The 24,964-nt window shown below is 53.4% G+C and overlaps 8 protein-coding genes across 8 annotated transcripts; 4 read left to right on the plus strand and 4 right to left on the minus strand.

Moving 5' to 3' along the window:
- Window positions 1-603: 603 nt before the first annotated feature.
- J4E93_009686 (uncharacterized protein) lies at window positions 604-3,613 on the minus strand (the record flags this gene model as incomplete). The annotated part of the gene is made up of 2 exons (XM_049347575.1): window positions 604-3,254; window positions 3,307-3,613. 2 exons carry the CDS (start codon window positions 3,611-3,613, stop codon window positions 604-606), a joined length of 2,958 nt encoding a protein of 985 aa, XP_049195342.1.
- Window positions 3,614-5,213: 1,600 nt separating this feature from the next.
- Window positions 5,214-6,032, minus strand: J4E93_009687 (uncharacterized protein; the record flags this gene model as incomplete). Its single annotated transcript, XM_049347576.1, has 2 exons — window positions 5,214-5,546; window positions 5,598-6,032. The coding sequence occupies 2 exons, from the start codon at window positions 6,030-6,032 to the stop codon at window positions 5,214-5,216; spliced, it is 768 nt and encodes a 255-aa protein (XP_049195343.1).
- Window positions 6,033-6,599: 567 nt separating this feature from the next.
- J4E93_009688 (uncharacterized protein) lies at window positions 6,600-8,254 on the plus strand (the record flags this gene model as incomplete). Its single annotated transcript, XM_049347577.1, has 2 exons — window positions 6,600-7,948; window positions 8,035-8,254. The coding sequence occupies 2 exons, from the start codon at window positions 6,600-6,602 to the stop codon at window positions 8,252-8,254; spliced, it is 1,569 nt and encodes a 522-aa protein (XP_049195344.1).
- Window positions 8,255-11,223: 2,969 nt separating this feature from the next.
- On the plus strand, window positions 11,224-11,922 carry J4E93_009689 (uncharacterized protein; the record flags this gene model as incomplete). Its single annotated transcript, XM_049347578.1, has 2 exons — window positions 11,224-11,833; window positions 11,888-11,922. The coding sequence occupies 2 exons, from the start codon at window positions 11,224-11,226 to the stop codon at window positions 11,920-11,922; spliced, it is 645 nt and encodes a 214-aa protein (XP_049195345.1).
- Window positions 11,923-12,088: 166 nt separating this feature from the next.
- On the minus strand, window positions 12,089-12,439 carry J4E93_009690 (uncharacterized protein; the record flags this gene model as incomplete). The annotated part of the gene is made up of 1 exon (XM_049347579.1): window positions 12,089-12,439. The coding sequence occupies one exon, from the start codon at window positions 12,437-12,439 to the stop codon at window positions 12,089-12,091; it is 351 nt and encodes a 116-aa protein (XP_049195346.1).
- An 866-nt stretch (window positions 12,440-13,305) lies between these two features.
- On the plus strand, window positions 13,306-14,423 carry J4E93_009691 (uncharacterized protein; the record flags this gene model as incomplete). Its single annotated transcript, XM_049347580.1, has 3 exons — window positions 13,306-13,392; window positions 13,465-14,099; window positions 14,120-14,423. 3 exons carry the CDS (start codon window positions 13,306-13,308, stop codon window positions 14,421-14,423), a joined length of 1,026 nt encoding a protein of 341 aa, XP_049195347.1.
- Window positions 14,424-16,337: 1,914 nt separating this feature from the next.
- J4E93_009692 (uncharacterized protein) lies at window positions 16,338-18,243 on the minus strand (the record flags this gene model as incomplete). Its single annotated transcript, XM_049347581.1, has 2 exons — window positions 16,338-16,372; window positions 16,530-18,243. The coding sequence occupies 2 exons, from the start codon at window positions 18,241-18,243 to the stop codon at window positions 16,338-16,340; spliced, it is 1,749 nt and encodes a 582-aa protein (XP_049195348.1).
- Window positions 18,244-19,723: 1,480 nt separating this feature from the next.
- J4E93_009693 (uncharacterized protein) lies at window positions 19,724-21,601 on the plus strand (the record flags this gene model as incomplete). Its single annotated transcript, XM_049347582.1, has 4 exons — window positions 19,724-19,760; window positions 19,828-20,748; window positions 20,831-21,343; window positions 21,570-21,601. The coding sequence occupies 4 exons, from the start codon at window positions 19,724-19,726 to the stop codon at window positions 21,599-21,601; spliced, it is 1,503 nt and encodes a 500-aa protein (XP_049195349.1).
- Window positions 21,602-24,964: the final 3,363 nt, after the last annotated feature.

Below are 24,964 nucleotides of genomic sequence, written 5' to 3' on the forward strand. Positions count from 1 at the left end.
AAATGGTTCTTCTGACAAGCTTGACATAGTGTCCCTATGCACATTACGCGTTCCGCGTACAGAACGACGGCCGCCCCGGGCTCTTCAAGTTGGCTGAACTGAATGCGTGTGGTGCATGCAATTCGGCATTCTACTGCGAACGGCAATGTCAACTGCAGGACTGGAAGAGACATAAAGTTCCTTGTAAGGCATATATGGCTGCTCAAGTAGATTAGCAGGGCACATTGCTCTGCTGTTACTAAATTACAGTGTCCTCGTGGTCTCTAAAGCCTTCGCTCTTTTGCAAAGCCTGTTCACCTATATTAGTCCATTCTCTTGTCGTCATAACAGCATATCACATGTCACTTGAACAAAACTTATGTTGATACTTTCATAGATTGATATGTACTACCATTCAGTATGTGTTGTACTCAAATGGCCAACCAACGATATCGTAAAAAGGGGGGTATCAAAATGGCGAAATCATCCATGTGAAAATCCCTTGCCGCCCATCCGTAAAGAAAAGAAAAGATCCAAAACGCCTCGTGGATCTCCAAACGTGAACGCTCACTATATCATTTACTGGAACTGAAAAAGATGAGACCAGTCAAGTTGCTAGTCAGATCACTCCCCCATCCTCCGCGTCTTGGGACTCTTCTTCGGAGGAGGATTGAACGAATCGCTCGTGCGGGCGCGTTTGAGATTCGCCGGCGGACCAGCCCTGCTACTTCCACTGCTGGCCTGACTGGCACGCTTAGCCAACTTTGCAGCCTCGCGGATGCGCACACCACCGGCGGGGCTGTTGAACCCGCTGCCGCCTCCAGCGGTTGCAGCCGAACTTCCAGCGGGAATCTCTTCGGCAAGACGATCGGCGAGCGCAGCGTCGTATTCGCGCTCGCTAGCACGGACAGCGCTGGGGTCTTGTTGGCGGGCTGTAGCGAGCATGTCGACGCTGCCGTCGTCGCTGTCTTCGTAATCCGATTCAGATCCTTCGGAGACGTCGGAGGCGATGGGCGCGATGTTGAGAATCTGCATGGCAGTTGTAGGGCCGCCAGAGTCGCTGTCGCTGTCGGGCTCAGATGAGGCGTCGGATGCAAGGTCCGAGTCGACGTCGCCGGAAGAACAAGAATCCAGTGGAAGGAAGGAGGCGGGAGGAAGAGTCGAGCTAGGAAGGTTTTTCCGTGACGCAGAGAGAATCCTCTCCTCAATCACACGCTGAGGACTTGACCTAGGAGACTCGACTTCAGGAGACGACTGCCTGTTGAGTGCATCCTGGATGGCCTTGGGGTACAAGGTTGACCAGCGGCGAGCGGCGACATGAGATGGTGCGGTGGGTATTTGTGATCGTCGTACGTGGATGGAGAAGTTGTCCTCTGGCTGCACACCACCCAAACCTGAAGCCTCAAAGTCCATTAGTTCTGGGCTGGTGTTGCCGCTATCGTTCCTCAAGGCCTCGGGCGAGAAGCCAAGGTCATCTCCACTCGAAACAGTGCGTGATCCGCTGTCAACATCCATCGGCGTAGTGTCCAAAGGACCTCGGGGCTCGGCCAGGTCCAGCGACGTCATCTTGGTCGGAGATGATGTGCCCTGTTTGGCACCAAGAGGCTGATTGGTGATTGGCTGATAGTTGCCGGGCATGGTGAGGAAAGCGCCGTTACGATCACCGCTCAGGTCAGTGCAGAACTTGGCCTTGGTGTAGAAGATCATGGGTCCATCATCGCGCCTGCGAGGTTTTGATGATGAACTCTGCATGATGGAACTGCTGAAACCCGAGGAGTTTCCCGTGGGCTGTGGTTGGTAAGAGTAGTTGGCTGAGGATTCGGCATCGAAGGCGTAAAACTCGTCTTCGTTCTCCGACTCATCCTTGTGGAAGAACATGGGTTTGTACGCAAACTTGTTTTGCTCCTTCTCACGCTGGGCACGAGCTTGCCTTCTGGCAATCGTGGCTTCATCCATCATGTCGCTGCTGGCACCGCTGTTGCCAGTCTTCATACCCTTGAAAGGCGACTGGGAGCCAGATTCGTTCGGCGAGGCGCCACTCCAGTGCTCCGACGAGCTATCGCCGCTGTACTTGGTGATGTCGAGGCCGCCCTTCCATCGGATTTTACGACCATCGCGAGAGATTTCGAGATGATTGCTGTACTCGTGCAAAGCGTCCTTGACGAACTCGGGCGTGACATTGAGAGTGTGTAGTTGGGCCATGTTGATGAGCAAGTTGAGGTATATCCAGCCGTGGCCGAGGGGTGCTTCTCCAGAGTCCATGTCTGGTGGGGTGAAGCCAAGATGGCGGATGTAGTCCATGTTCTCGGTAGGCACCTGCGCACGGTACGGGTCCAGGTCTAGTGGTCGTGTGGGCCGTTGATCGGGAGACAGGCCTGAGCCGGCGAAGTCCTGTTCTTCGATATGCAGACTGGGGCGGAAGCCCTGTAGAACTTCGTCCTGGTCGGTATGGCTCTCTTGACCAGCATTGGCACCGCGGTCGTTCCTGATACGAGCTTCACGCTGACCCTCGGGCTTCTGATTTTGTCCTGTCGCTTCTTGTTGGACGCGGTCGGCTGTAGCTGCCGACTGGGCTACCTCCTGTTGCTGCATTGGGTGTGGGTGGGACCCGGGCGTAGAGCGCTTGCCAGCAAAGATCTGCTCCAAACGGCGCACGACCATCTTCTTCTTGGACTTGTCGGTCATGGGGGCGGTCTTGTTGTTCGGTAGCAGGCCCATGGGGATGTCGTGGAGGTATGACTGGATGTTTTGCTGTTGCCGGCTGTAGGCGGACTTGGTCATCTTGCGGCGGTCGTTGTCTTGGTTGGATTGTCCCGACGAGTTGGGGCCGGACGCAGATAGGGAAGCGTAGCCCGACTCGGCGAAGCGCGATGTGGAGGAGGCGGTGTTGTGGGTTTGGAGTGCAGGGGTGTAGGCTGAAATGTCGGCGTAGTCGTTGGCAGTGCCTTCGTCGAGATCTGATGCAAACTTGCGCAGAGTCTCCTCGAGCTCCTTCTTCTTGTGGTCGGGCAGGCCATGGAACCTCACCTCGAACAGCTTCTCCTCTTGCAGGTGGGCATCGTAGAGCTTCTCGTACTTCCTCAGCCGCTGCTTGAGCTTCTTGTTGGCGACGGTCAAGTCGTCGATGACGCTGCGGAAGTCTTCGGTGCTGCTGCCGTCTGTGCCAATCTGGCCGAGGGGACGGTATGGCATGGTGGCATGTGGCTGGGTGGAGTTGGAGTTGTCGGGCGGTGTCTCGGACGAAGACGAGTTGCGGAGGAAGAAGGGCGGTTCATCTACGGTGGTCAGTCATACTCTCCCCTCTACTGTCTGCTTGGCGGCACTCACTGTCGACGAACGACGACTTTCCCTGGCTGGCCGTGTTGTTGGTCTTTTCAAACCATTGGCCGGCGTCGCTGCTCTCACCAGAGCTGGTCTTGTTGGAGAGAAGCTGGGGAGACACGCTCGAGGGCGGATTGGCCTTGTCGCTGGCGAGGGTGGGCGATGTCTCAGCAGTCGGCGCCTTCTTGGGCTCGCGTCTTGATGGTTGAGGTTTAGGCGGCGGGCTGTGGCGGAGAGAGACGGATCGGTGGGCTGGCGGGCGGCGTGGGTGGGAGCGCGCAGCCATGGGAATGGTTCCCGGGCGGTCGTTCATGAGGGCGGGTGGAGAGTTGGCGGCTAGACAGGCAGGATGCTCCCCATGTGGATAGGATGGTGAATGTCGAGCTAGCTTTCAAATGTCCAAGGTGTGCGTATATTGTAGACCGGGAGGCTGTTGTGCCCAGGCTCGAAAAGATCAGACGCTTCCGCGGCGGTGGTTCGTATGGTATGTAGAGTGCTGGTAGCGGCGTCGTCGGGGCAGTGGGAGGCAGTTTCAGCGTGCAAAGATGGCTGAAGAGAGTTGTGGGCTCTCTCGGCGCTGGTTTGAGCAGGTGAGCCATGATGGGCATCGATCTTGATGTGGGTAAGCATGTCGATGCTCTCGATTTCCAACTTGCCAAGACTGCAGCTGGAGATCGAGGGTACCTGGCCGCGAAGACGAAGTGTGGCGTTCGGGCCTAGCGCAAGAACTACCGGCAATCGACGATGGGCCTTGATCTCCAGCCCACCATCGCCCACTGGGAAGCCCATCGCCCTTCTGTTCCGCCCGTTGACCCTCAAGTCTCGATGGCTCTCCATATCTGTGATGGCCGTCCTCTCCTATGCTTCTCCGGAGAACACAACCTCCTAGCCAGCACTGCCGCACTGCGAACAACATGCAACCGCCCGCACATATCTACACTTGCCACCGTCTAGATCCGCGTCTGACAGTTGCTGCCAGTGCTGCACGGCATGAGAGATGGTCCAGACCCTCTTCACACCATGGCTTCCCATCGCATCAGAACCGTGGCGGCACGAACCGTTGACACGCTGCCGCTAGAGCCTCACCAGCCACACGCACTCTCCTACATGGCCACAGCATCCATCGAGATTGCAAATGCTAGCCGGCCCTCTCCTGACGCACACTCCCCGTGTCCCCTCCCTGGATGAGGTCACTCTTGCACGGTGCTGGCAACGGCTGGGAGGCGCAATCGATTTCCTGGACCCTGATCTGTCCTTGGTTGTTCGGCTCAGACACCCTGCCGTCATGATTGGCGGGCGACTGACTCCCACTGTGCCGCCCTCATCGCTGCCAGCATCGCAATCGAGAGGGCCATCGCAATAAAGGGTCCAGCTGGAACACTCGTTAATGCATCTCACGACAGGCATGCAGCTGACTCCCTCCGACAAGCATACGAAAAGGGTCTTATTACGCCTGGATCCTCAGGGGCTTTGACCTGGGACGACCGCTGACCATGACTGCTTGCTCCAACATTTTTCACTCTCACGGTGGGGTGATGCCACTTCCAACCTCAGATCACCGATTGAGCTCGGATCGCAGATTACTCGTTACAGCACTGCAGGGCAGAGCGCGCCGGGAGGACGCCCCGGCCAAATCACCGAATCGCAACCAATATTGTTTCGTAACTCGTTAGGATGCACGACACCATCGGCGATGCTAGAATTAGGCTCGTCTAAATCGTACGATGGTGTTTGGACACTCAAAAACCTGAAGGGGTTTCATACTGGAAATGTCACATTCCAACATCTCATCGAGATCGCATGTGCCGTGACGTCTTCGCTAGTGTAGCGGAAAAAGTAGAAACACAGAATACATCATGGCCTCGGCTTAACATGCCATGAAACAGTCAACATCCGCCGATGGACAGACCAACTCAGATGCGCGCACCCTTACTCCTCAGCACGTTGACGGCAGAATGTCCCGTATAGTTGAGCCACTCGCCCAGTCCTCCCATGAAGCCGCCAACCTTCATCAGGTCTTGTAATCTGTTATCCAGAAACTGCTCCGTCTCTACAAAGTTGGCCGACTTGTCCTGTGTCATGTATAACTCGGTCGAAGAGTAGATGGCTGAGAGCGTTGCGCGCTTGGTGTACCAGCTGCTGTCGACACTCTGGTCTCCCGACAGAAACCATATCTCGTCTGCAAGTCTCGCAAGTTCGGCGATAGATGCCGGGACGTACGTAGGCTGGGCCATGATCGCGAGTGCCTATCACCCATCAGCACGCTGACCTCTGCTGTTGTGTATGCACTGTCCTACCTCCTGCCATCGATGTATGACGGGTTCGTTCGCCCGCAACCGCGCCAGTGTCAACGTCCTGACTTTTGCGCCAACGCCCATCTTCTTCCCTTGCTCTCCCTGGTCTGGAAATTGAACATTGTTCTGTAGCGCCAAGCGCTGCGTGACAAGATGGTAATTGATCAAATCGAAGACACCCCGCGGAAGCAGATTCGTAGAAACATCGAGATAGCCGGCGTCGCGAGCACCAAGCTTCAGTGCATCCATGGTAAACCCATGGCTGGGTACGTGTGCGTATGCGGAAGAGAGGATGGCTGACTCGGCGGGAGGAAATGGCGGCGGCTGCGCGTAATCATACGAATGGTACAGGCATCGTTGTCGCGAAGCGGCTGTCGGGCGAATTGAGGCTGCTCGGACACTCCCGAGTAGCGAGCTGGCTAGTCGTGATGGTGGCATGGTGGATGCAATTGAAGATGTAGAGATCAGCCGATGCGGACATTTGCTGCTTTCTCCGCAAATCTGCCAAGACCGACATCGATCAGATCTCACACTAACCCTGTGACGTCGTAGAGCTGTCGATCAATTTCGACGTTGAACTGGACAATCGATCTCAACGTCTGCATATCGATCTTGGAGGCGAAATAATCTTACCACGTGGCCCTTGGACACCATTCCAAATCGTGCAGGAGGCTGAAGATCCGCATACGATCGCAGGTCCGGATCTTGTCAATCACGTCGCCACGTGACCGACGCGTCGAACGCGCCTGCGCTAGTGGCAACACTTCTGCGATCCAGCATCTCCCAGCAATCCACAATTCCCCTGGCATCCAGCAGACAATTGCCATCCGATCTTCAGGAACCCATCGGATACCCCGCAAATCTCAGAGGCGATATCTAAACGAATCGAAACGCGATCTCCAACCGACCACGACCCCACGCGCATCGCAGCCTACACGTCCCCGCCACGACCCCGATTCGAGGCCCCTCTCCGTATACAATTAAGGATTGGACCTGCTTTCCAACATGGCGCGCGGTAAAAATGTCGAGGTCAGCGAGTATGAGCGGAAACGGCAGGAGAACATTGCAAAGACGCAGGCGCTCTTGCGCAACCTTGAGATGGAAGCTGCAGAAGCCGGTCTAGGTCCCACAGGCAAGGCAAAGACCTCTGTGCCATCGCGACCGAAAGTCAAGAAGCCCGTGCCCAAGAAGATCAAGCAAGAAGAAGAAGCGCCACGTAGAACATCCTCGCGATTAAAGGGCATTGTGGCAGACAGTGAGGTCGCAAAGCGCAAAGCCGAGGATGAATACGTCGCGATACAAGCAGCTGATCGCGCAAAGCGACAACGCGTTAGTGATGCCTTCAACTTCAGTGACATAGTCGTAGCAGGCAAGGACTGGAACAAAAGCGGGAACTTCCTCTCCGTCGGCCCAGCAGACCCATACGCACGCACATTTGACTACGATGATGTGAAGGAGACTACGGACAAGGAATTGCGTGCCCTACGAGAGCGCATGAGCGGCCTAACGCTCTGGGAAGATTTCGAGCCGAACGAGATTAAGATCACACCCGAGCGCATATATTCCATGGGCCTCCACCCCACAACCGACAAGCCATTGGTGTTTGCCGGTGATAAGCTGGGGAACCTGGGAATCTGCGATGCATCACAGAAAGTGGCGGAAGTCAAAGTCGAAGACGACGAGGACGCGGATAGGGAAGGACCGACCATCACGACGCTCAAGCCACACACCCGCACAATACACACTTTCCAATTCAGCCCTCACGACGCAAACGCCCTCTACACCGCCTCCTACGACTCCTCGGTCAGGAAACTCGATTTGGCAAAAGGCGTCGCAGTCGAAGTCTACGCCCCTCGTGACAAAGACGAAGAAGCGCCCCTTTCCGGTCTCGAAATCTCCAAAGACGATCCTCATACCCTGTATTTCTCCACTCTCGACGGCCAATTCGGCATCTACGACATGCGCACTCCCAGCGAGGCAGCCGCCGGCCTCCAAATCTTCCAACTCTCGGACAAGAAAATCGGAGGCTTCACTTTACACCCCTTGCACCCTCATCTCGTCGCCACCGCTTCCTTAGACCGCACACTCAAGATATGGGATCTGAGGAAGATAAGCGGGAAGGGTGGGGAGAGGGCACCGGCGCTGGTGGGCGAGCATACGAGTAAATTGAGCGTGTCGCATGCGGCGTGGAATAGTGCGGGGCAGGTAGCGACGGCGAGTTATGATGATACGATTAAGATACATGATTTTGGGAATTGTGCGGAGTGGGATGTTGGTACAACGGTGGAAGAAGAGGCTATGGAACCGACGGCTGTGGTGCCGCATAATAATCAGACGGGGAGATGGGTTACTATGTGAGTTCTTCTGTTCCCCCTTTCCTACCTACCTACTTACCTCCCTACCTCTCACGCTACCTTACTCCTCACTAACGATAAAACAGTCTCCGAGCACAATGGCAACAACACCCCCAAGACAACGTGCAACGCTTCTGCATCGGCAACATGAACCGCTTCGTCGATATCTACACCGCAAAAGGCCAGCAGTTGGCGCAGCTGGGGGGCGAGGGCATTACGGCTGTGCCGGCGGTGGCTAAGTTTCATCCGACGGTGGATTGGGTGGCTGCGGGGACGGCGAGTGGGAAGTTGTGTTTGTGGATGTGAGGAGGGGGTTGGGATGGGGATGGGATGGGATGGGGATGGGATGGGGGGGATGGGATGGGGGAGAGGATGTACTACCAAACGGGCTGGAATAGACGCGGTAGTAGTAGTAGAGTAGTAGTACAGTACTGGTAGTAGCAGCAGTACATCTCTGGTACTACTACTGGTACTGTACTACTACTGTACTACTACTACCACCGCGTCTATTCCAGCTCGTGCTGACCTCAACATCTGAGTACGCAGGGTGCCAGGCTAGGTGGGATGTACGAAGGGGATGTACGATAGGTAAGACGCGTTAATGGCGTAGACTTTGCTTCCGTCTGAAGCTTGCGATGGGAGCCGAGTGTTGCGTAAGCTGAGTCGCGCGCGGTTTTTTTTTTTTAGCTACGTCTTCGGTGGAATCTTGGAATGTTTGTAGTGGCTTCTGGGATCAGCGTAGGGGTGTATTGATTATGCTGATTTGATACCACGGGGAAGACGCGTCGCAATGGAGAACACGTCAGCGGTTTTAGCTTGGATTGCCGCGTACGTTGTTGTACTACTTGTTGGACTTGTATTTTGGTAGATAGGACGCTAGCTTTGAGGGACGTTGTATTGGTACTGGAGAAGGTGGAAGGCTTACCTGGATTTTGTAGCCGGACGCTGCTAGTGTCCCAGAGTATCTAGATTTTCTCACCACTTAAGATGCATTGCTTCGTATACATACACGTAAACGTAGACGTACATCGCGAGGGGGAGCAAGTGGGCTTGGTACACGCTTTCGTCCGGCCTGCTCTTGCGCCGTTGAAGTTGTATTGGGATAGGTGGAACGATTACAATCCCTCTGTTTTACGGATGTGTGAAACATCTCTACAAATGCGCGCATAACAATCATCCTCATTATTTCAACGAGCTTCAGGCCTCGAAGTAGCTTTAGTCATGTGTCCGTACCTTTTTCCAAACACCTGGTCAGCTCAACTCCAGTCTCATAACCTTTGCGCTTGCTAGTAGAGGGCTGTACCGGACTCGGACTACTAGAGCACACACAAACTTGCTTAAACACTAGCTTCCACGGTCGAGGATGAGGTCGCTTGTCAGACTGTAATGTAACGTCGTGCTGGCTATTGAGGTTGTACCTTGGTGGGCGGGGTGATCGCAATAGCTGTTTGTATGGGTACGAGGACCGCTTTGTTTGGATCTCTAGTATGAAGTTCTGCCATCGCCTTTGATTCAGTGGCATCCAAGCTCTTGCGCTCGTCGTCGAGATTGAAGGGCAGCATGATCGTGAAAACCCTCGAATGTTCTCATACCCCCAACCTCGGTATTCCGCAAAGAAACATCCAGCACCCTCACGATCTTTCTCAATTCCCCACATCGACAGCCGTTTACACCGCCCTACCCTCTCCACCCTCTCCAAAAGCGGAAGCAAATAGTCCATGCATTAATCCTCCCTACCAAACGCGTTTAGAACAATCGTGATTATCGAATTTATCGAGCGCATGCGTGTATGCGACTATCGCATGTGAGGTACATGGCTAGATAATTCGCGTACCGTGGTTTGTTTTTCCCATCGGCCGAAAGCAGCAGTATCTCCATAGTATGCGACAGGGGACGGCCCGGTCTTTCATGCGCGAACATGAACTTGACAGAACGGTACTCGCGTGCTTGCCATGAGGGACATGTGCAGTCTGCTGTCTGCGGTCGGAGAAACAGACATCTCCGCTACCGCGCTTCGTCGTTAAGAATAGAACAACCATCTCTCCGGACAATTCTCCGGCGTAAGCAGAAAAACTTCATGAGATGATTTTGTCTTATCGCAACAAAAAGGTGCCGACGCCTTCCGCCCTCCGCCGCCCGCTTACCACCTTCCGCGCTGTTCCCTTTCCTCACGATCTCCATATAACCGGTTCGTATCTGCTACGTCGCCTGCTACTTTCACGGGTAGCGTTGGTTGCAAATACGAGGTTTGGTGGGTTTCTATTTCCGGATGTGGCGATGGGTGGGTAGGAGCACTAAGGTAGCGGGTGTGGCACCAGCGGGGATCGTGTCCTTCTGCCAGCCTCGTTTTTTCCTCTCGACCGTGTACCTCGTACGACATCAACGACACAGGTACCGTGGTAACATGTCCTCGTGGCACGGAGGCTGGGGAGATGGCGCCATACGGATAACCTCCGATGTGGGAATCTGTTGTGTAATGGGAATGTGAAGAGAGGAGCTATAGAGGTGGTTTTGGAAGGTTGAAGTTCAAATCCAAATAGCGACCGGCTAGCGATACCGAGATGCGGGATGCGGAAAGATTCAATGCCACCGCATCCACCGGCACTTTCGCATACATACCGCCGTATGATGCCGTTATCGTGTGGTGGGAAAACTCTCGCCCGATGCGACCGGGACCGCCGTATTAGGTCACACAACCAGCCGAACTGCCCTCCCTCAGTCTGGTGACATTGAAACACGAGGTGATCAGCTTGTCGACAAGAAGGCGTATACGGTACGGTACGTCAGGGACTGGATATGACGTCTGCGTGTCGGAAGCTTCAATGCGAGGATGCAACGCGCAGGCTAGCTCACCCGTTTTCGTCATGTTTCCAGCGATATTGATGGGCTGATCAGTGCCTGAAGCATGCTTAGGGTGAGCTTAAACGGCCGGGACATTACTGCTACGGGCATGGTCCAAGCCTGCAGGGACAGTGCAGCGCTGCGTCTGCATGGATACGAGGAATGACGGTGGGGAAATAGGTGGGAGGGTCAATGTTACTTTGTTTAGTCGCGTTTTGTAGGTTGGAAGACGGTAGAACAGAACAAACCCCTCATACCCTGCACCGTCCGTCTGTTGGCCATTACTATAAAGGGTTCCGCGAACAGCGCTGCACAAAGGGTCATCATCCTCAGCAAACTTTCAAAAGCAATTCACAGCAGTGACTAGTTTATAACTCCCTTTACAACACTCGCTTTCGAAGTTCTTCCACACCTCAACACACAAACTCGCCAAGATGAAGTACACCGTCGCTATCACCACGCTCATCGCCAGCGCCATGGCGACTGCCATCTCCTCCGACTGCCCCAAGCCCTCGCACACCGCGACCGTCACCGGCAGCGCACCTGCCTCGTCGTCGACCGCTCCTGCCGACGCCGCGCCCACCGGCTACTTCGGCGTCATCTCCTCCCGCAGCGCCTCGCCCATCCACCTCCAGTCCCTGACCGCACGCGGCGGAAAGTTCTACCTCGGCGGCGGCCCTCCCTCGTCCTACTGCCCTTCCAACCTTCCCGCTGGAAGCTGCCCTCCCGGTAACACTACTGTGCTGGCTGGCGGCCAGGGAACTCTCTCCCTTGGCGTTGTCGTCCCTGGTGGCCAGGAGGTCTACGTTGCGCCCGGCGGTGCTCTCCAATACACCACCGCCCACTCCGTCTCCAAGCCCGAGGGCTCCGACGTCACTGGCTTCAGCCGCACTGCGCCTGCCAACGGCAACGCCTTCGGATACCTCGAATACGAGACTGGCTTCGTTGCCTGCCCGGCTGGCGAGGGCGAGGGATACCAAGTCTTTGGTGCCGTTGAGGACGGCGAGTTCTCTGATGAGTGCCTCGGTTTCAGCGCTCTTACTGGTAAGTTTTCTGCTTCTTCTGATATTTTTCAAATATGTGCTAACGATTCTCTAGTTGCGACCGAAGATGCTGGTGCCTGGCAATACTAGATTCCTCTCTAACACCTGGAAATGGTGATAGTGCGGATCTTTAATGTCTATTGGATAATGAACATGAAGGGGTAGATGGAGATATCCATGCTGTACATATGACGCTCCTTAATGACCCGGGCACAAAAGTAATATAATAGTAATGCCTTGACACGATTTTGAAACCTCACCCTCTGCCTTCCAAGACTGCTCTGATGCGATTGACTTCCTCCTCAGCTGTGCCTTTCATGCCCGTCTGCACAACTACAGTCTTCTCCCTACTCTTCATGCCTTTAACAACTTCAACATCCGACTTCGCAACTCTCAGCGCACCAGCAATGAATTCCCTCACCGCCCTGTTCGCCTCTCCGTCTTTCGGCTGAGCGGCAACGCATATCTCAATGCGCGCATCAGAGACCGCTGCGATGCCTTCGCGTTGCGCACTAACCCCAGGCTTAACATGACACAGCAATTGAACAGTTCCTGAGCAGCTCTTCGCGGACTTTGAAGCCACGAAACGGATTGCGGGACCGGACATTAGCGGCGTTGGCGTTGAAAACGGTAGCTGGTAGAGTGCATGTGACTGCGATGAACGGTGCGTTAGAAAGGTCAGCTGGCTTCGCGTGCGGACCTCAGCATGCGGCTGAACCGGTAAAGCCGATCGCAGCCGCCCATTCCACGCCGGGATTAGACCACTGCCCACCCGACCAATCGCATTTCCAGTGCACCCCCGAGCCATGCTACCAGCAAAGGCGAGCCTCTACACAGCAGTCCTCACAGATAGATACACATCTCCTCTGTTCCACAGCATGCGCAAAAGCCACGTTGGCACCACCCATCCCACCTCCCTAAAGCGTGCTGGCGCGCAACCGGGGCCGGTAGTGGGGGCATTCTTACGGTACCGGTCCTAAGATAAAGACTACTTCCCCTAAGTGATAAATTTGACGAGAGCCTCATCAGACGCTTCCTCTAAGTACAGGTGCACACGATGGACGGAAAATTCAGCAACACGGAATTAGGTAAGAGATTGTAAGCGTATCCGGCGCAGATAAAATGCATAAAAGGCTGCCCGCCCTCGATTTTGGCGATGGTTTCTGCATATTTCGCATTTCTTCGACTTCTTGACAGAGTTGAGTTGAGTTGGGAAAGAGTCTTGTTGTACGCATTGCGGTATGAGCACTTTTTTTGCATGATAGATTGAGGGACATTTATTATTGGTATACAAATTCACAGCAAAAGGTAAGAGGTCACTGCAATTGCTTTTGATGACGTGGTTCGCAACGTGGTGGTTTGCTATCTAGAAGTCGCACTTCTGCAACAACCAACCCACGTACAATCTCATCTTTCCCACAGCTCTGCCCACTCCACACAACAAATCACATGACTAACCTCACTCCCAGCAAAATGACTTCCGCACCCACACTACAGCCCAAGTTCCTGCCGAACAAACATGACCTAGGCATCGTCGCAGTCGGCTTCAGCGGCGGCCAGGTAAGTCCCACCCACCCACCCACCACACCTCTTTCCCCCCAAAATAAGAATAACTAACAATGTTTCCTCTAGCCCAAAGCCGGCGTCGACGCCGCCCCCATGGCGCTCATCGAAAACGGCCTCATCAAGCAACTAGAACAAGACCTCGACTTCAACGTCACCTACGACAACAAAGTCCACAACTACTCCTCGCTCCGCCCCGCCTCCGACCCCGAAGTCCGCAGAATGAAGCAACCCAGATTCGTGTCGGCCGTAACAAAGCAAGTCTCCGACCAAGTCTACGCCCACGCCAAAACCGGTAAACTGGTTTTGACGCTCGGCGGCGACCACTCCATTGCCATCGGCACCGTGTCTGGGACTGCGAAAGCGGTAAGGGAGAGGCTGGGCAAGGAGATTGCGGTTATTTGGGTGGACGCGCACGCGGATATTAATACGCCTGAGTCGAGCGAAAGCGGGAATATTCATGGTATGCCGGTTGCCTTTTTGGCGGATCTTGTGGATGAGAAGGAGATGGAGGAATTAAAGAGGGAGGATGTGTTTGCGTGGCTGGAGAAAGAGCATCGGATTAGTCCGAAGAAGTTGGTGTATATCGGGTTGAGGGATATTGATAAGGGGGAGAAGAAGATCTTGAAGGAATACGGGATCAAGGCGTACAGTATGCATGAGATTGACAAGTATGTCGCGCGCTTCCTAAAGATTGGCATCTGGTTTGCTAACAGGACGATAGGCACGGTATCGGCAAAGTCATGGACATGGCACTGGGTTGGATCGGAAGCGACACGCCCATCCACCTCTCCTTCGACGTCGACGCTCTGGATCCCCAGTGGGCGCCCAGCACTGGTACGCCTGTCCGTGGTGGTTTAACGCTGCGCGAGGGTGACTTCATCGCTGAGTGTGTTGCTGAGACTGGTCAGCTCATTGCGCTGGATCTTGTGGAGGTTAACCCCAGCCTTGATGCTGAGGGTGCGGGTGATACTGTGCGCGCTGGTGTTTCGATTGTGAGGTGTGCGCTTGGCGATACGCTGTTGTAGCCTTGTGCGATGGGTGGAGTTTTAGAGGGGTTTGGGAGGGGTAGATATAGATGGTGTTGTTAGAGTTCAATGACGCAAGTTCATACAATATTCGTGTTACATGTCGCGACAAAATTATTCCTATTCTTAAGCCTATACAAGCTGTTTTACACATAAGAGGCATTTGCATTATCTCGTTATTACCGAGAAAAGGACGTAATGCAGAACGAATAAATGGGATTTGAAGTTAGGAGGACTGTTGCCGACAGCCACGATTGGTGTTTACATGCATTAGCGCGCCGAGGGCTGTTGACGAATATGTAGATTCAAAAGTATGTCGATTGCACAGTCGACCATGCACACTAAACAATTCGTAATTGCATCGATGCTGTGTTGCACTTTCTTTCATGCGTCCATGCTCCCTGAGATGGCGTATCGACTAACGCTCAGGATGAGAAGCATTGATTCAAGACTAGTACTAACATATCTGTGTAACCGACCCATTGGCCCCCTTGATCGTTTGCGGGAAGTCTCGTCTTTCTCTATCACGTCTTTCTCTATCTGTTTCGCCATCGTAACCACTCCTTGGAGCCCACCGAACGTCTTCCGGTCCATACCGTCTTGAGCATCCTTCAGACATATCATCACCTCGCCGATCGTCTCCGTCTTCCTCGTCTCCAGAGTCTGCTCTTCTGTCAGGCTTGGATTTCGAGGAGCCTTTTCTCGCGAAGCCTGTTGTTACTCGTTTGGCAGTCTTGGGCCGACTTGACCTACGCGTGCCGTCTTGATCGGATTTAACTGGGGGTGAAACAAAGTAATCGAAACTTGAGCGTGGTTTTTCCTGGTCTCGGTAAAGCGATAGAGGCTTTAGAACTTGCCCTGGAGAAAAATAATCTCGCCCCTCTAGAGCTGGAGGCGGCGTGGTTCGAAAGTTGTCATATATTTGGTTGTAGCCAGGCGGCGGGCATGGGTAGTGGACTGTTCCAGTTTTGGTAGAGCCGTTGGACGGGGGACGCTCCCTTGAAGGCGTGGTTCGATGGTAGTTATATGCGATATAGCCAGCTGGCGGAGTTGGGTAGCCGGTTCTTTTGATTTTTGTAGAGCCTTTGGACGGGGGAGGCTGCCTCGGTAACGGCGGTGGGGGGTGTCGTGGCTCTCCATCAGATTCCGTGTCCTGATAAACAATCTTCCAACAATTTACGTGCGACGATAATCCATTATTGAGCAGTTTGATTTGCGATCCCAACGGTCTTTTGCACTGAGAGCAGGGGTGAAGCTCTATCCAAGAACCTTTTCCGGGATTGGTTCTGAAGAAACGTGTTTGACCATCTTCCTTTACCACGTAAAAAGAATAACGCTGTAGGCAATGCTCAATGGCTTTGAAGAGACTTTCAATTTGACCGTAGTGTCGAGGAGGTAGATCGACCTTGTCTGGATGTTGCTCTACCAATTCGTTTCCGATGGACCCGATAGCGGTGGCAAATACCTCGCCGTTGGATTTGTACAGCAGCTCAAGAACTTTGCGAGCATAGCGGAGACCCATGTGGCACAGTTCGCTTTTGCGGCGAAACACTTCCAACGGATCTTTGCAATCAAAACATCTGCGGGCGTGCATCTCGAAGTCAGTGGCAGCCTTGAGCTCAGAGTAGTGGATTTGGCGTGGCACTAAGGCCGCCGTTTCAGTGGCACCTTCGCCAGTTGTGTCGCTGGGAAGGCGTGGTATTTGTTGTATCACTGCTGGCGCACCGTGTCGTCTCTGCATATGCAGTCTGAACATATCCGACTGAGAGTACCGCTTATAACAACCTTTGACAGGACACAAATAACGAGAGGGATGTTGATTGAACACTGTCTCAGATCGATGTTGATTGGACACTGTCTCTGTGCACCAATTCCGAATGTGATGTGCCAGGTTTTTGACTGCATCCGCACCTTTCAGTACAGCGCCGCAGCTATACGGACAGTACACGCTATACTCAGCATTAGTCTGAGAGTTCCCTCGCGATTGGATCGGCTCTTCTCCGAAAGTGTGAGTGTCAAGTTCATCTTGAGAGTCGGTCTGATCCTGATCCGACTCATCACTCGAAGCCATTGTTCCGTCGGTCGAAGATATGTGTGACATCCAACCATGCTTTTGTCCAGTCTCAGCATTGTTTGCATCATCTGAACGGTCGTCGTCTAGGACAAGTCCCATATCGGCGCGCGTGGACCATTTGCTTCCTACGCTGCTATGATCAGATAGATCATCTGGAATGCCCTCGGCTTGTTGATCTGGCTTCGGAGCAAGGCGTGCATCTGTTTCTTCCACCGAAGACTCGCTCTCAGTCTCGCAATACGGTGCAGGCGGATAAGCGCGTTGATGCATCGCGCTCAAAGAGACTTGTGCTTTATCATCTTCGACTGTATGTTCCGAAATGCTTTGAACCAGATGTGGCCCCTCATGTGCCTCTTGTATCTTTGTGGAGTCAGATGCGCCATGAGTTTGAGAGTTAACTAGGAGTGTTTCATCTTCGTCTTCGGCAGATGTCCATCCAATTCCTGAAGTATCAGTATCTGAAGTGTCCTCGGCCGATTGTAGACAGCATATGCCTTGAAACATATGCTGCACATTTGGGTCCATGCACGCTTCTTCGATGTGGTTCTCGAGCATATGAACGTTCCACCGTTCCGTTGGCTTCTCTCGTAACATCTTCTCGATCCAGGTCGACGGGATAAGATCGCTTGATGACCCTGCTGACGACCGAAGGACATCGATCCAACCCGTGATGGCTTTAAGGTTTGAGTGATAGCTATTTGCGCATGAACCATGGGCGGTCATATATGTTTTCAACTCTTCAAGCGTGCGGGATCGTAGGACTGTCCACATCTCTAGGAATACGCAACCAAAGGACCAGATATCAGACGATGAGTTGCGTTCAGTGTACGCCATGACTTCAGGGGCGCAATAACGGGGAGTTGTGGGCGCTGCTGTCGCTGTGATACTACTGCCACTGCTGGACCAATCCAGAGCTGTTCCGAAGTCAGTGAAGTAAACCTGGTCGCCTTTGATGAGCACGTTCGACGGCTTGATGTCCTTATGTCGAATACGGTTGTCGTGCAGATAGCATAGCGCGGAGGTTAGACAGCCGAAGAATGGCCTCAGGAAGGATCGTGAGTTCTCGTCAAAATCCGTTTTCTCCAGAAACGTCTGCAAGTTCGCATCGGCTACCGGGAGCATGACGATGGCTACGAATCTCTTGTCCGTATAACTGCCGACCAACTCAACGAGGTGCTTGTGAGATAGCTTTTTGAGGTTCACCAGCTCTTTCGTGAAGTCTTTCAAGATTTGTTTATCCTTCTTGAAGGTCTTTCCTCTCAATATGAGCTTGCGTGCGTACTCCTTGTGACTTATGGTGCTAACAACGCGATCGACGTATCCGAATCCACCTTTGCCCAGCTCTCCAATCTTCTTGAAAGGTACCTCTGTAGAGTCGCTGAAGTGTCCATGAGGCGCATGTCGCTCGAGCTTTAGCGCTTCCTGGTTGTAGACGAGGTGTTGCAACTCGAGGAATCTGAGTCGCGCAGAATGATCGCGCAGCGCTTCCGGTAGGGTGCTCTTGGTGAATGGGAAGTATACGTCTGTAATGTCGCTGTCAACGAATGCGTCAATTGTGTCTAGTTGGCCAATCTTTCTGAGAATGCTGTAAAGTCTTGGAACCCGGCTCCAGCGCTCCCGTGCGCAGCGAGTTAACACGTCTGCGATCTCGCGAATGTCGTTCTCGGTGAACGGCGTCAGCGTCTCTTCAGCGTTGTGAGGGAACCATCTCCGTAAGAGGTCCTCCTCGAAGCCTTGCTGTGCCATTTGGCGAGTCCGTCCAGTGGGAAGTCGTTATGCGCACGGCGCCCCGTATAGGCCAGCGTCACGAAACGCCTAAGGAGTTGTTCCAGTGAAGTCGGACTGCGTATCTCATTTGCGAGTGACAATAAAAGTCGTCATAGTTTTGCGGTAGTAGTAGGACGAGTGGCAAGGCAGGCCAGCGTCTATGCGAGACGAAAGATGAGAGGGGTAGTAGGCACCGCCCCCAATCGTGCAGGTCAGCTCCTGCAGCTACCCTGCAACCATTCGTCGTCGAACAGATCCAAGCGAGATGCGCCACAACACTCAGCCTCCACGAATGTGACATGTAGTGTCGCTATCGTATGCATTTTCGAACCTTTTCCAGGGCTGGATTACGTGCGAACCTTCTTGAAGCACTCCCACTGAGCTCTAAGCTAGTCGACTGCTCAAACCGGCTGTGACGCGATCCAGCTGATGCTGCTTATTGTACCCACATAGACTCTTCTTGGTCGATGGGTGTGCAAAATTTATGTCGCTGCTGGAACCATTGCGCAGAAATAGCTTGCCTAGAATGATGAAAGCCAGATATGATGAGAATGTAGCTGAAGATCGGTTGCGAAAATGATGTGGTGTTGCTCGTCAAGAACAGGATCGGGAAGTAGCTTTCCTCAGGGCTTGGCGCCCTAGCCCAAATCCGGCGCAGCACTAACAATCAGAATAAACACGGGTTCCGTCCTGCCAGTACTCCGGATATGACACAATATGATCTTGAACTGAAGAGAGAACATAGCTACCTTTAACTCAAACTGCTGCATGCAACAGCAGAAAACCGCTTGACTGGCTTCATCATGCACATATGATGCGTCGTCAGACCCATCTCCAGTTTCGAGAGCGCCAATGTCGTCCATCGAACTCACCAATCTCACCACTTCTTCATCAATAATGCGGACGATGCCATTGGAGAGACTGCGCTTTTGAAGTGTTCGGTCGCATCATAAGACGAACGCGATTTCACGGCCCTTTTCGTCGGTGCTTACCACACTCATCAACCTTACACTCAACTTGACTACACCATCCGGCACATTGTCGCATCCTGAAGTGAGTAAGTCGTCCATTCTTCGCGCTATCAAACTTCTAATCTCTCCTAAGATCACATGTGGGAACTTCCTCGGCAACATTCGGCGCGTCAAGCTTGCAAAAGCCATACGTCATGGCGTCAACGCCGACTTCCGTTGGTCGACCCGCAAGCACCCGGCGAGTGGGTAGGTGTCGATAAATAAAACTTTGGTTTTGGTAAACACTGCTCTGGTTCAATATCCTAAGATCGTAAGGACGTATCCAGAGTTCAGCTTATAAGATGCTGTCGCCGACTCGTATGTCGCTGTTGCCGGGTGGTGTTAGGGAATTGGTGTCTGCGCCTACGATGAGGTCGCGCACGGCATCGCTATGTCGGACAGGAGCTTTGATAAGCGGAAAGTATGGGAAGAGCTTGGAGCAAAAGAGAATGATTACAATTGAGCAATTGGATAAGAGAAGAGACAGTACGTTGTTCCCCATGCTCCGCCTACCTCTGGTACAAGAGCACAGCTACTAACAACCCCATCCCAGACCGCGAGCGCGTAGTCATCCTAGGATCCGGCTGGGCAGGCTTCACAGTTGCCCGCAGTCTCGACTCCTCAAAATTCCAAACCCTCGTCGTGTCGCCACGATCCTACTTTGCTTTCACGCCCCTCCTTGCCTCCACCGCAGTCGGTACCTTGGAATTCCGGACCGCGCTCGAACCCGTGCGCAGCCGACGAACCAAAGTCGATTTCTTCCAGGGATGGGCCGACGATGTAGATTTCAAGAACAGGACGATTACGATTGAAGAGGCGGTTGACGATCCGAAGCAAGGTGTTGCACTAACCACGGACCGACATGCTGGAGAAACGGCGGAAGAGAGGGAGGCGGAGAAGAAGAAGGAAGCGAAAGTAGGGAAGCTGTTTGATGTGGAGTACGACAAGTTGATTGTGACGGTGGGATGCTACAGTCAGACATTCGGTACGCCGGGTGTAAAAGAACATGCCTTCTTCCTCAAAGACGTGGGCGACGCGCGCCGAATCCGAAATCGCATCTTAGCATGCTTCGAAGGCGCTGCTCTACCCACCACCTCCATCGAGATGAAGAAGCAGCTCCTTAACTTCGCCGTCGTGGGCGGTGGACCCACCGGTATCGAATTCAGCGCGGAGTTGCACGACCTGATTAACGAGGATATGAAGAAACTGTACCCGGAACTCGTTCAGTATCACAAGATTACTGTTTACGATGTCGCGGAGAAGGTGCTTCCGATGTTTGATCAAAAGCTCGCGGGGTATGCGATGCAGAAGTTCAAGCGTAAGGGCATTGATATCAAGACAAGTCATCATGTTGAAGAGTTGAGGCCGGGGGCGCCTGCGGAAAGGAGCTTTTCGGATGATGTGGATGATTATCATTTGTATACGCTCAAGGTGAAGGAAGAAGGCGAGATTGGCGTGGGGATGTGTGTGTGGAGTGAGTCTTGCTTCTCTTTCCTTCCCACATTATCACGCTTCATCCCGAAGTACAACACAGTAATGCTAACCCCCACCCACAGGCACAGGACTAATGCAAAACCCCTTCGTCGACCACGCCCTCTCCTCCGTTCGCGAAGCACCTACCGACCTCTACCTCCCACCAAGCTCCTCCTCCCCCTCTTCCACCCCATCTCCCCAACCCACCACTCCAGACAAAAACGTAAAATGGGTAGTAAAGAAAGACTCTAAATCCGGATCCATTATAACAGACGACCACCTCCGCGTCAAACTCATTCCATCTACCTCCTCAGGAAAGTCAGGAGAACAGTCAGGAGAGGTAGCACAAGAAGCAGTCCACCCCTCCGTCTTCGCCCTCGGCGACTGCGGAATAATCGAATCAACAACCTACCCCGCAACCGCCCAAGTCGCCTCTCAAAAAGCCTTTTGGCTCGCCAAACGGCTGAACAACGGCTCCCTATCCACTCCACCATCTACATCATCTCCATCATCAAAGGGCTTCACATACCGCGACCTGGGCACTTTGGCTTACATCGGTAACTGGAATGCGTTGTTCCAAGGCGGCGGCAAATGGGGTGGCAGGCTGCAGGGCTATGTGGCGTGGATTATTTGGCGGGGAGCGTATTTGACGAGGACGGTGAGTTGGCGGAATAAGGTGTTGGTGCCGGTTTATTGGATTGTTAATTGGGTTTTTGGGAGGGACGTTAGTCGGTTTTAGGGGGGTGTTGTGGGGATGTGGATGGGGTTCTGTGTAATGTGTAGGATTGAACTTTGGTTTGGTTGGTTGAGGGATGTTAATAGGCAATCGATGTCTCCTGAACCTCTTCGAATAAATATGTATAGTCACACGTATAAGTTACTTGCATAATACGCCTTCCTATCAAAACGACTCTTGTGCTATACATCTTATATCCACACAAGTAGCAAGTGACCTAGTATCCCGCCGAAACGATATCTGCAATAGCAATACGCCTGGGTATCCCATAACCTTCCGAAGACCCAATTAACCCAGATACTCCAGAAGAGAAACATGTCTAAGCCACACACCCCTCCCAAACTACACCTCACTTCTTCCCATTCCCACCCCCCAAATACCCCACCACATCGCCCGCCCTCTCCAACCTCGCCCTCGTCTCCGGCAACCCCTTATTCAACCTCTGCAACCCCGTGACCGCTCTCTCCCAATTCCTCTCTACCTCCTCTTGTCTCTGCAGCGCTTCCACATCCGCCACATCCCCATCCCCATTCCCAGCAGCAACAGCATCCTTCTCCATACTCTCCTGCAGCGCCGCCCACACCCTCTCCTCCTCTTCAAACCCCTTAATCCACGTCTCCGCCGCAACTTTCGGCGTCGTCCTCCGTTGCTGACTTATCTTCGCAATGAGCGCATCGCGTTTCGCTACTGTAGCAGATAGTTGACTCCGCAGTTTATCGTCGAAAGGTTCGTATTCCACTGTTTCGACCATGCTCTCGCCTTGCCCTTCCCCTCTTCCACCACCTCCTCCCCCATGTCCATTAACAACCCCATCCATTTTATCCATCCCCTCCCCATCCCCACTCTCCACAACATCAATCCCATTGATGCTAACATTGTGCCTTATCCCCTGCAGCACTTTCGCCACGAAAATCTCGACGAGGTCTTCAACCGAGCGCCGTAACTCGTCTGGCGCATCGCCGTTTGTAGCGCTGGAGGGCACGGGAGGGAGGTGCAAGTCGAGTTTCTGGCGCGCGGCGGTGCGGATTTGCGATGTGAGAAAGGTTAGGTCTGAAGGGGATTGGAGTTCGATTTTGCGGTGGGAGGTGTCCATTTCGCGGTGGTTTGTTGTTTGGGGGGATTGGTGGGCGCGCGTGCGCTGTGGTGGGGTTTGTGGGGTGAGTGCGCTCTTGTAGGTGGATGGATGGTTTGCGCGGAGGTGTTGTTGTGACTGTTCTGGGTAGTAGCAGTGTGTCGAGTGGTGGAATGCGGGTCGTCGTTGTGGTGGTCGACTTTGTTATGGTTCTTGTTTGCGAACGCGGAACGTGGACCGCGCGCGTCTTCGCCGCCTTATCAGCCCGCCTTATCGGGGCCGAGGTGTGGGGCTGCTGCATCCCTCGAAGCTACTATACGCACTTTCGAACAACACAGTCGACACAGTTGATCGTAGGATGATGCATCGTTGAATGTAATTCGTTTGATTTGAGATACATCCTTATAGATAATCCCTCAACCCCATAAGCAGCGAGTGAACGCATCCCGCAACGCCATAACCCATCCAGTCCATTCTCATGATATACAGCCCTCAAACCAAACGCCCATGATTCCATACTAAACGCCTCTCTCAACCCATATAAACATGACTTCGATACCGCGTAATCCATAAAATGCCAAAGCATATGCACATCTAATATCAGGCGCCAGTTCTCAGGGGAATTAGAAGTACCACACAATGTGTAGAGGGCTTTGCAGGATGTAGAGAGCTTTGTACAGTTACAAAGCTCTCTACATCCTGCAAGACCCACTACAGTTCGTGTAGTGCCCCAATCTCCTGAGAACTAGCGCTTGTATCATGCCCGCGCATCTCTGCACAGGCATTCCACCCCATCCCACCCAGCCAATCCCCTATGACGGAAACATATTCCTAACCTCCTCATCCGTCACAATAATATCCTTCACAGGATCCTGTCGTCTCTCAAGATCATCGAAGTGGTAGTCGACGTAGGAAGGGAGGAACATCTCTGTCGCACACAGCGTCGTTAGCCCAGTTCCACGTCATCCAGCTTCACAACCAACCCTTCTACCGCCAAAAGAAGAAGACAGAGACAGAAACACATACCCATATTCCAATCAAACCCCTGACTAGCCTTAACACAAGTAATCAGCCTAAGCCCCTCCCCCTCCTCTTCTCCCACATTAATAACAGTATGTTCCTGCCGCGAAAACGTTTCGCTCATCAGACTCTCCCTTCGCCGCATAATGCTCGCGCCGCTCTGAGGGCTGCCAGACGACGAGGAAGGCGTGGAGCTATAGCTACCACCCGCACTACCGTATGAGAAGCGGTTCGAAGACGGCGTGAAGTTGTAGTTGTAGTTGTAGGTATTCGGTGTCGAGGGCGTGGACGCCGCGAACGAGGATGACGAGGAGGAGGAGTGGTGGTGGTGGTGGTGGTGGTGGGAAGAAGACGCAGGGCCCTTGCCCTTGCGTTTTGGTATCGCGATGGCGGTGGATGAGGATGACGACATGGTGGGATGGGAGTTGTTGTGTAGATAGATAGATGTAGTGGGTGGTAGGTAGGTAGGTAATGAAGATAAGGACCAAGGACCAAGAAGACCAGACCAGCAGAACAGCCGTTATGAATCAAACATGCAATTCCCCAAAAGCACCAGAGAACAAGTAGAAGAGAGGAAGTAACAACAACGAGGAGTAACAGTCATACGCCTCGGACACCCCAAGCCCGTCCGCGGTATAGCCCCAGCCCCAGTCCAGTCCGCCCAGTCCGCGTCCGCGCCCTCTCGCAACCCGTAGGCCGTAGCCTCGCGTCTGCCTGACTCCCCTCCACCGCAGCTCCACCGCAGACCCCGGACTCGCGTCCGCCCTTGTCGATCGGCCGCGAGTGTGTGTTGCTGTGATTGGCTGCCTGCCTACATTAATGGATTCCGCTCACGCCTCACTGTATCGGCGTGGGGCACGTGTGACAGGCACCCGCTCCGCACACTACCTGACACCCACGCACCTTGGTGTCTTGCTTGCGTCTTGCGTCTTGCGTGTGCATGAGGCGGCCACGGGTGTGTTGGGAGGTTGCATGGAGCATGCATGCATGCATGCATGCGTTAGACACCTAGGTACTGTAGGGAAGGATAGCTGTTATCTATCTGCTTATCTATCATGATGGATGATGGACGATGGTATGGAGTGTTGAAGCCGACAACATCCGGCGTAGTTTCCGCTGGAGGGGTTGAGTGCATTCATCATTCTGGCTATCATCGGATTGCACATGCCAGACTTGCTCTGCGATTGCGAATATGTGGGGGAGAATCAGGTCATTCGGGTACAGTGGGCGAGACAGGTGACGTAGCGACAAGGGAGGCGTTATCGCATGTCGGTCCGTACCTGACGTGCGCATCGAAAACAACGCATGCATATCCATGCTGCACCACTGAGCTGTTCATCAAGATGAATAGTCTTGTCAACATCACTTCGCGTACATCACGTACATCAC

Source organism: Alternaria ventricosa (assembly GCF_023758065.1).
Source record: "Alternaria ventricosa strain BMP 2768 chromosome Unknown scaffold_23, whole genome shotgun sequence".
NCBI classification, from domain to species: domain Eukaryota; kingdom Fungi; phylum Ascomycota; class Dothideomycetes; order Pleosporales; family Pleosporaceae; genus Alternaria; species Alternaria ventricosa.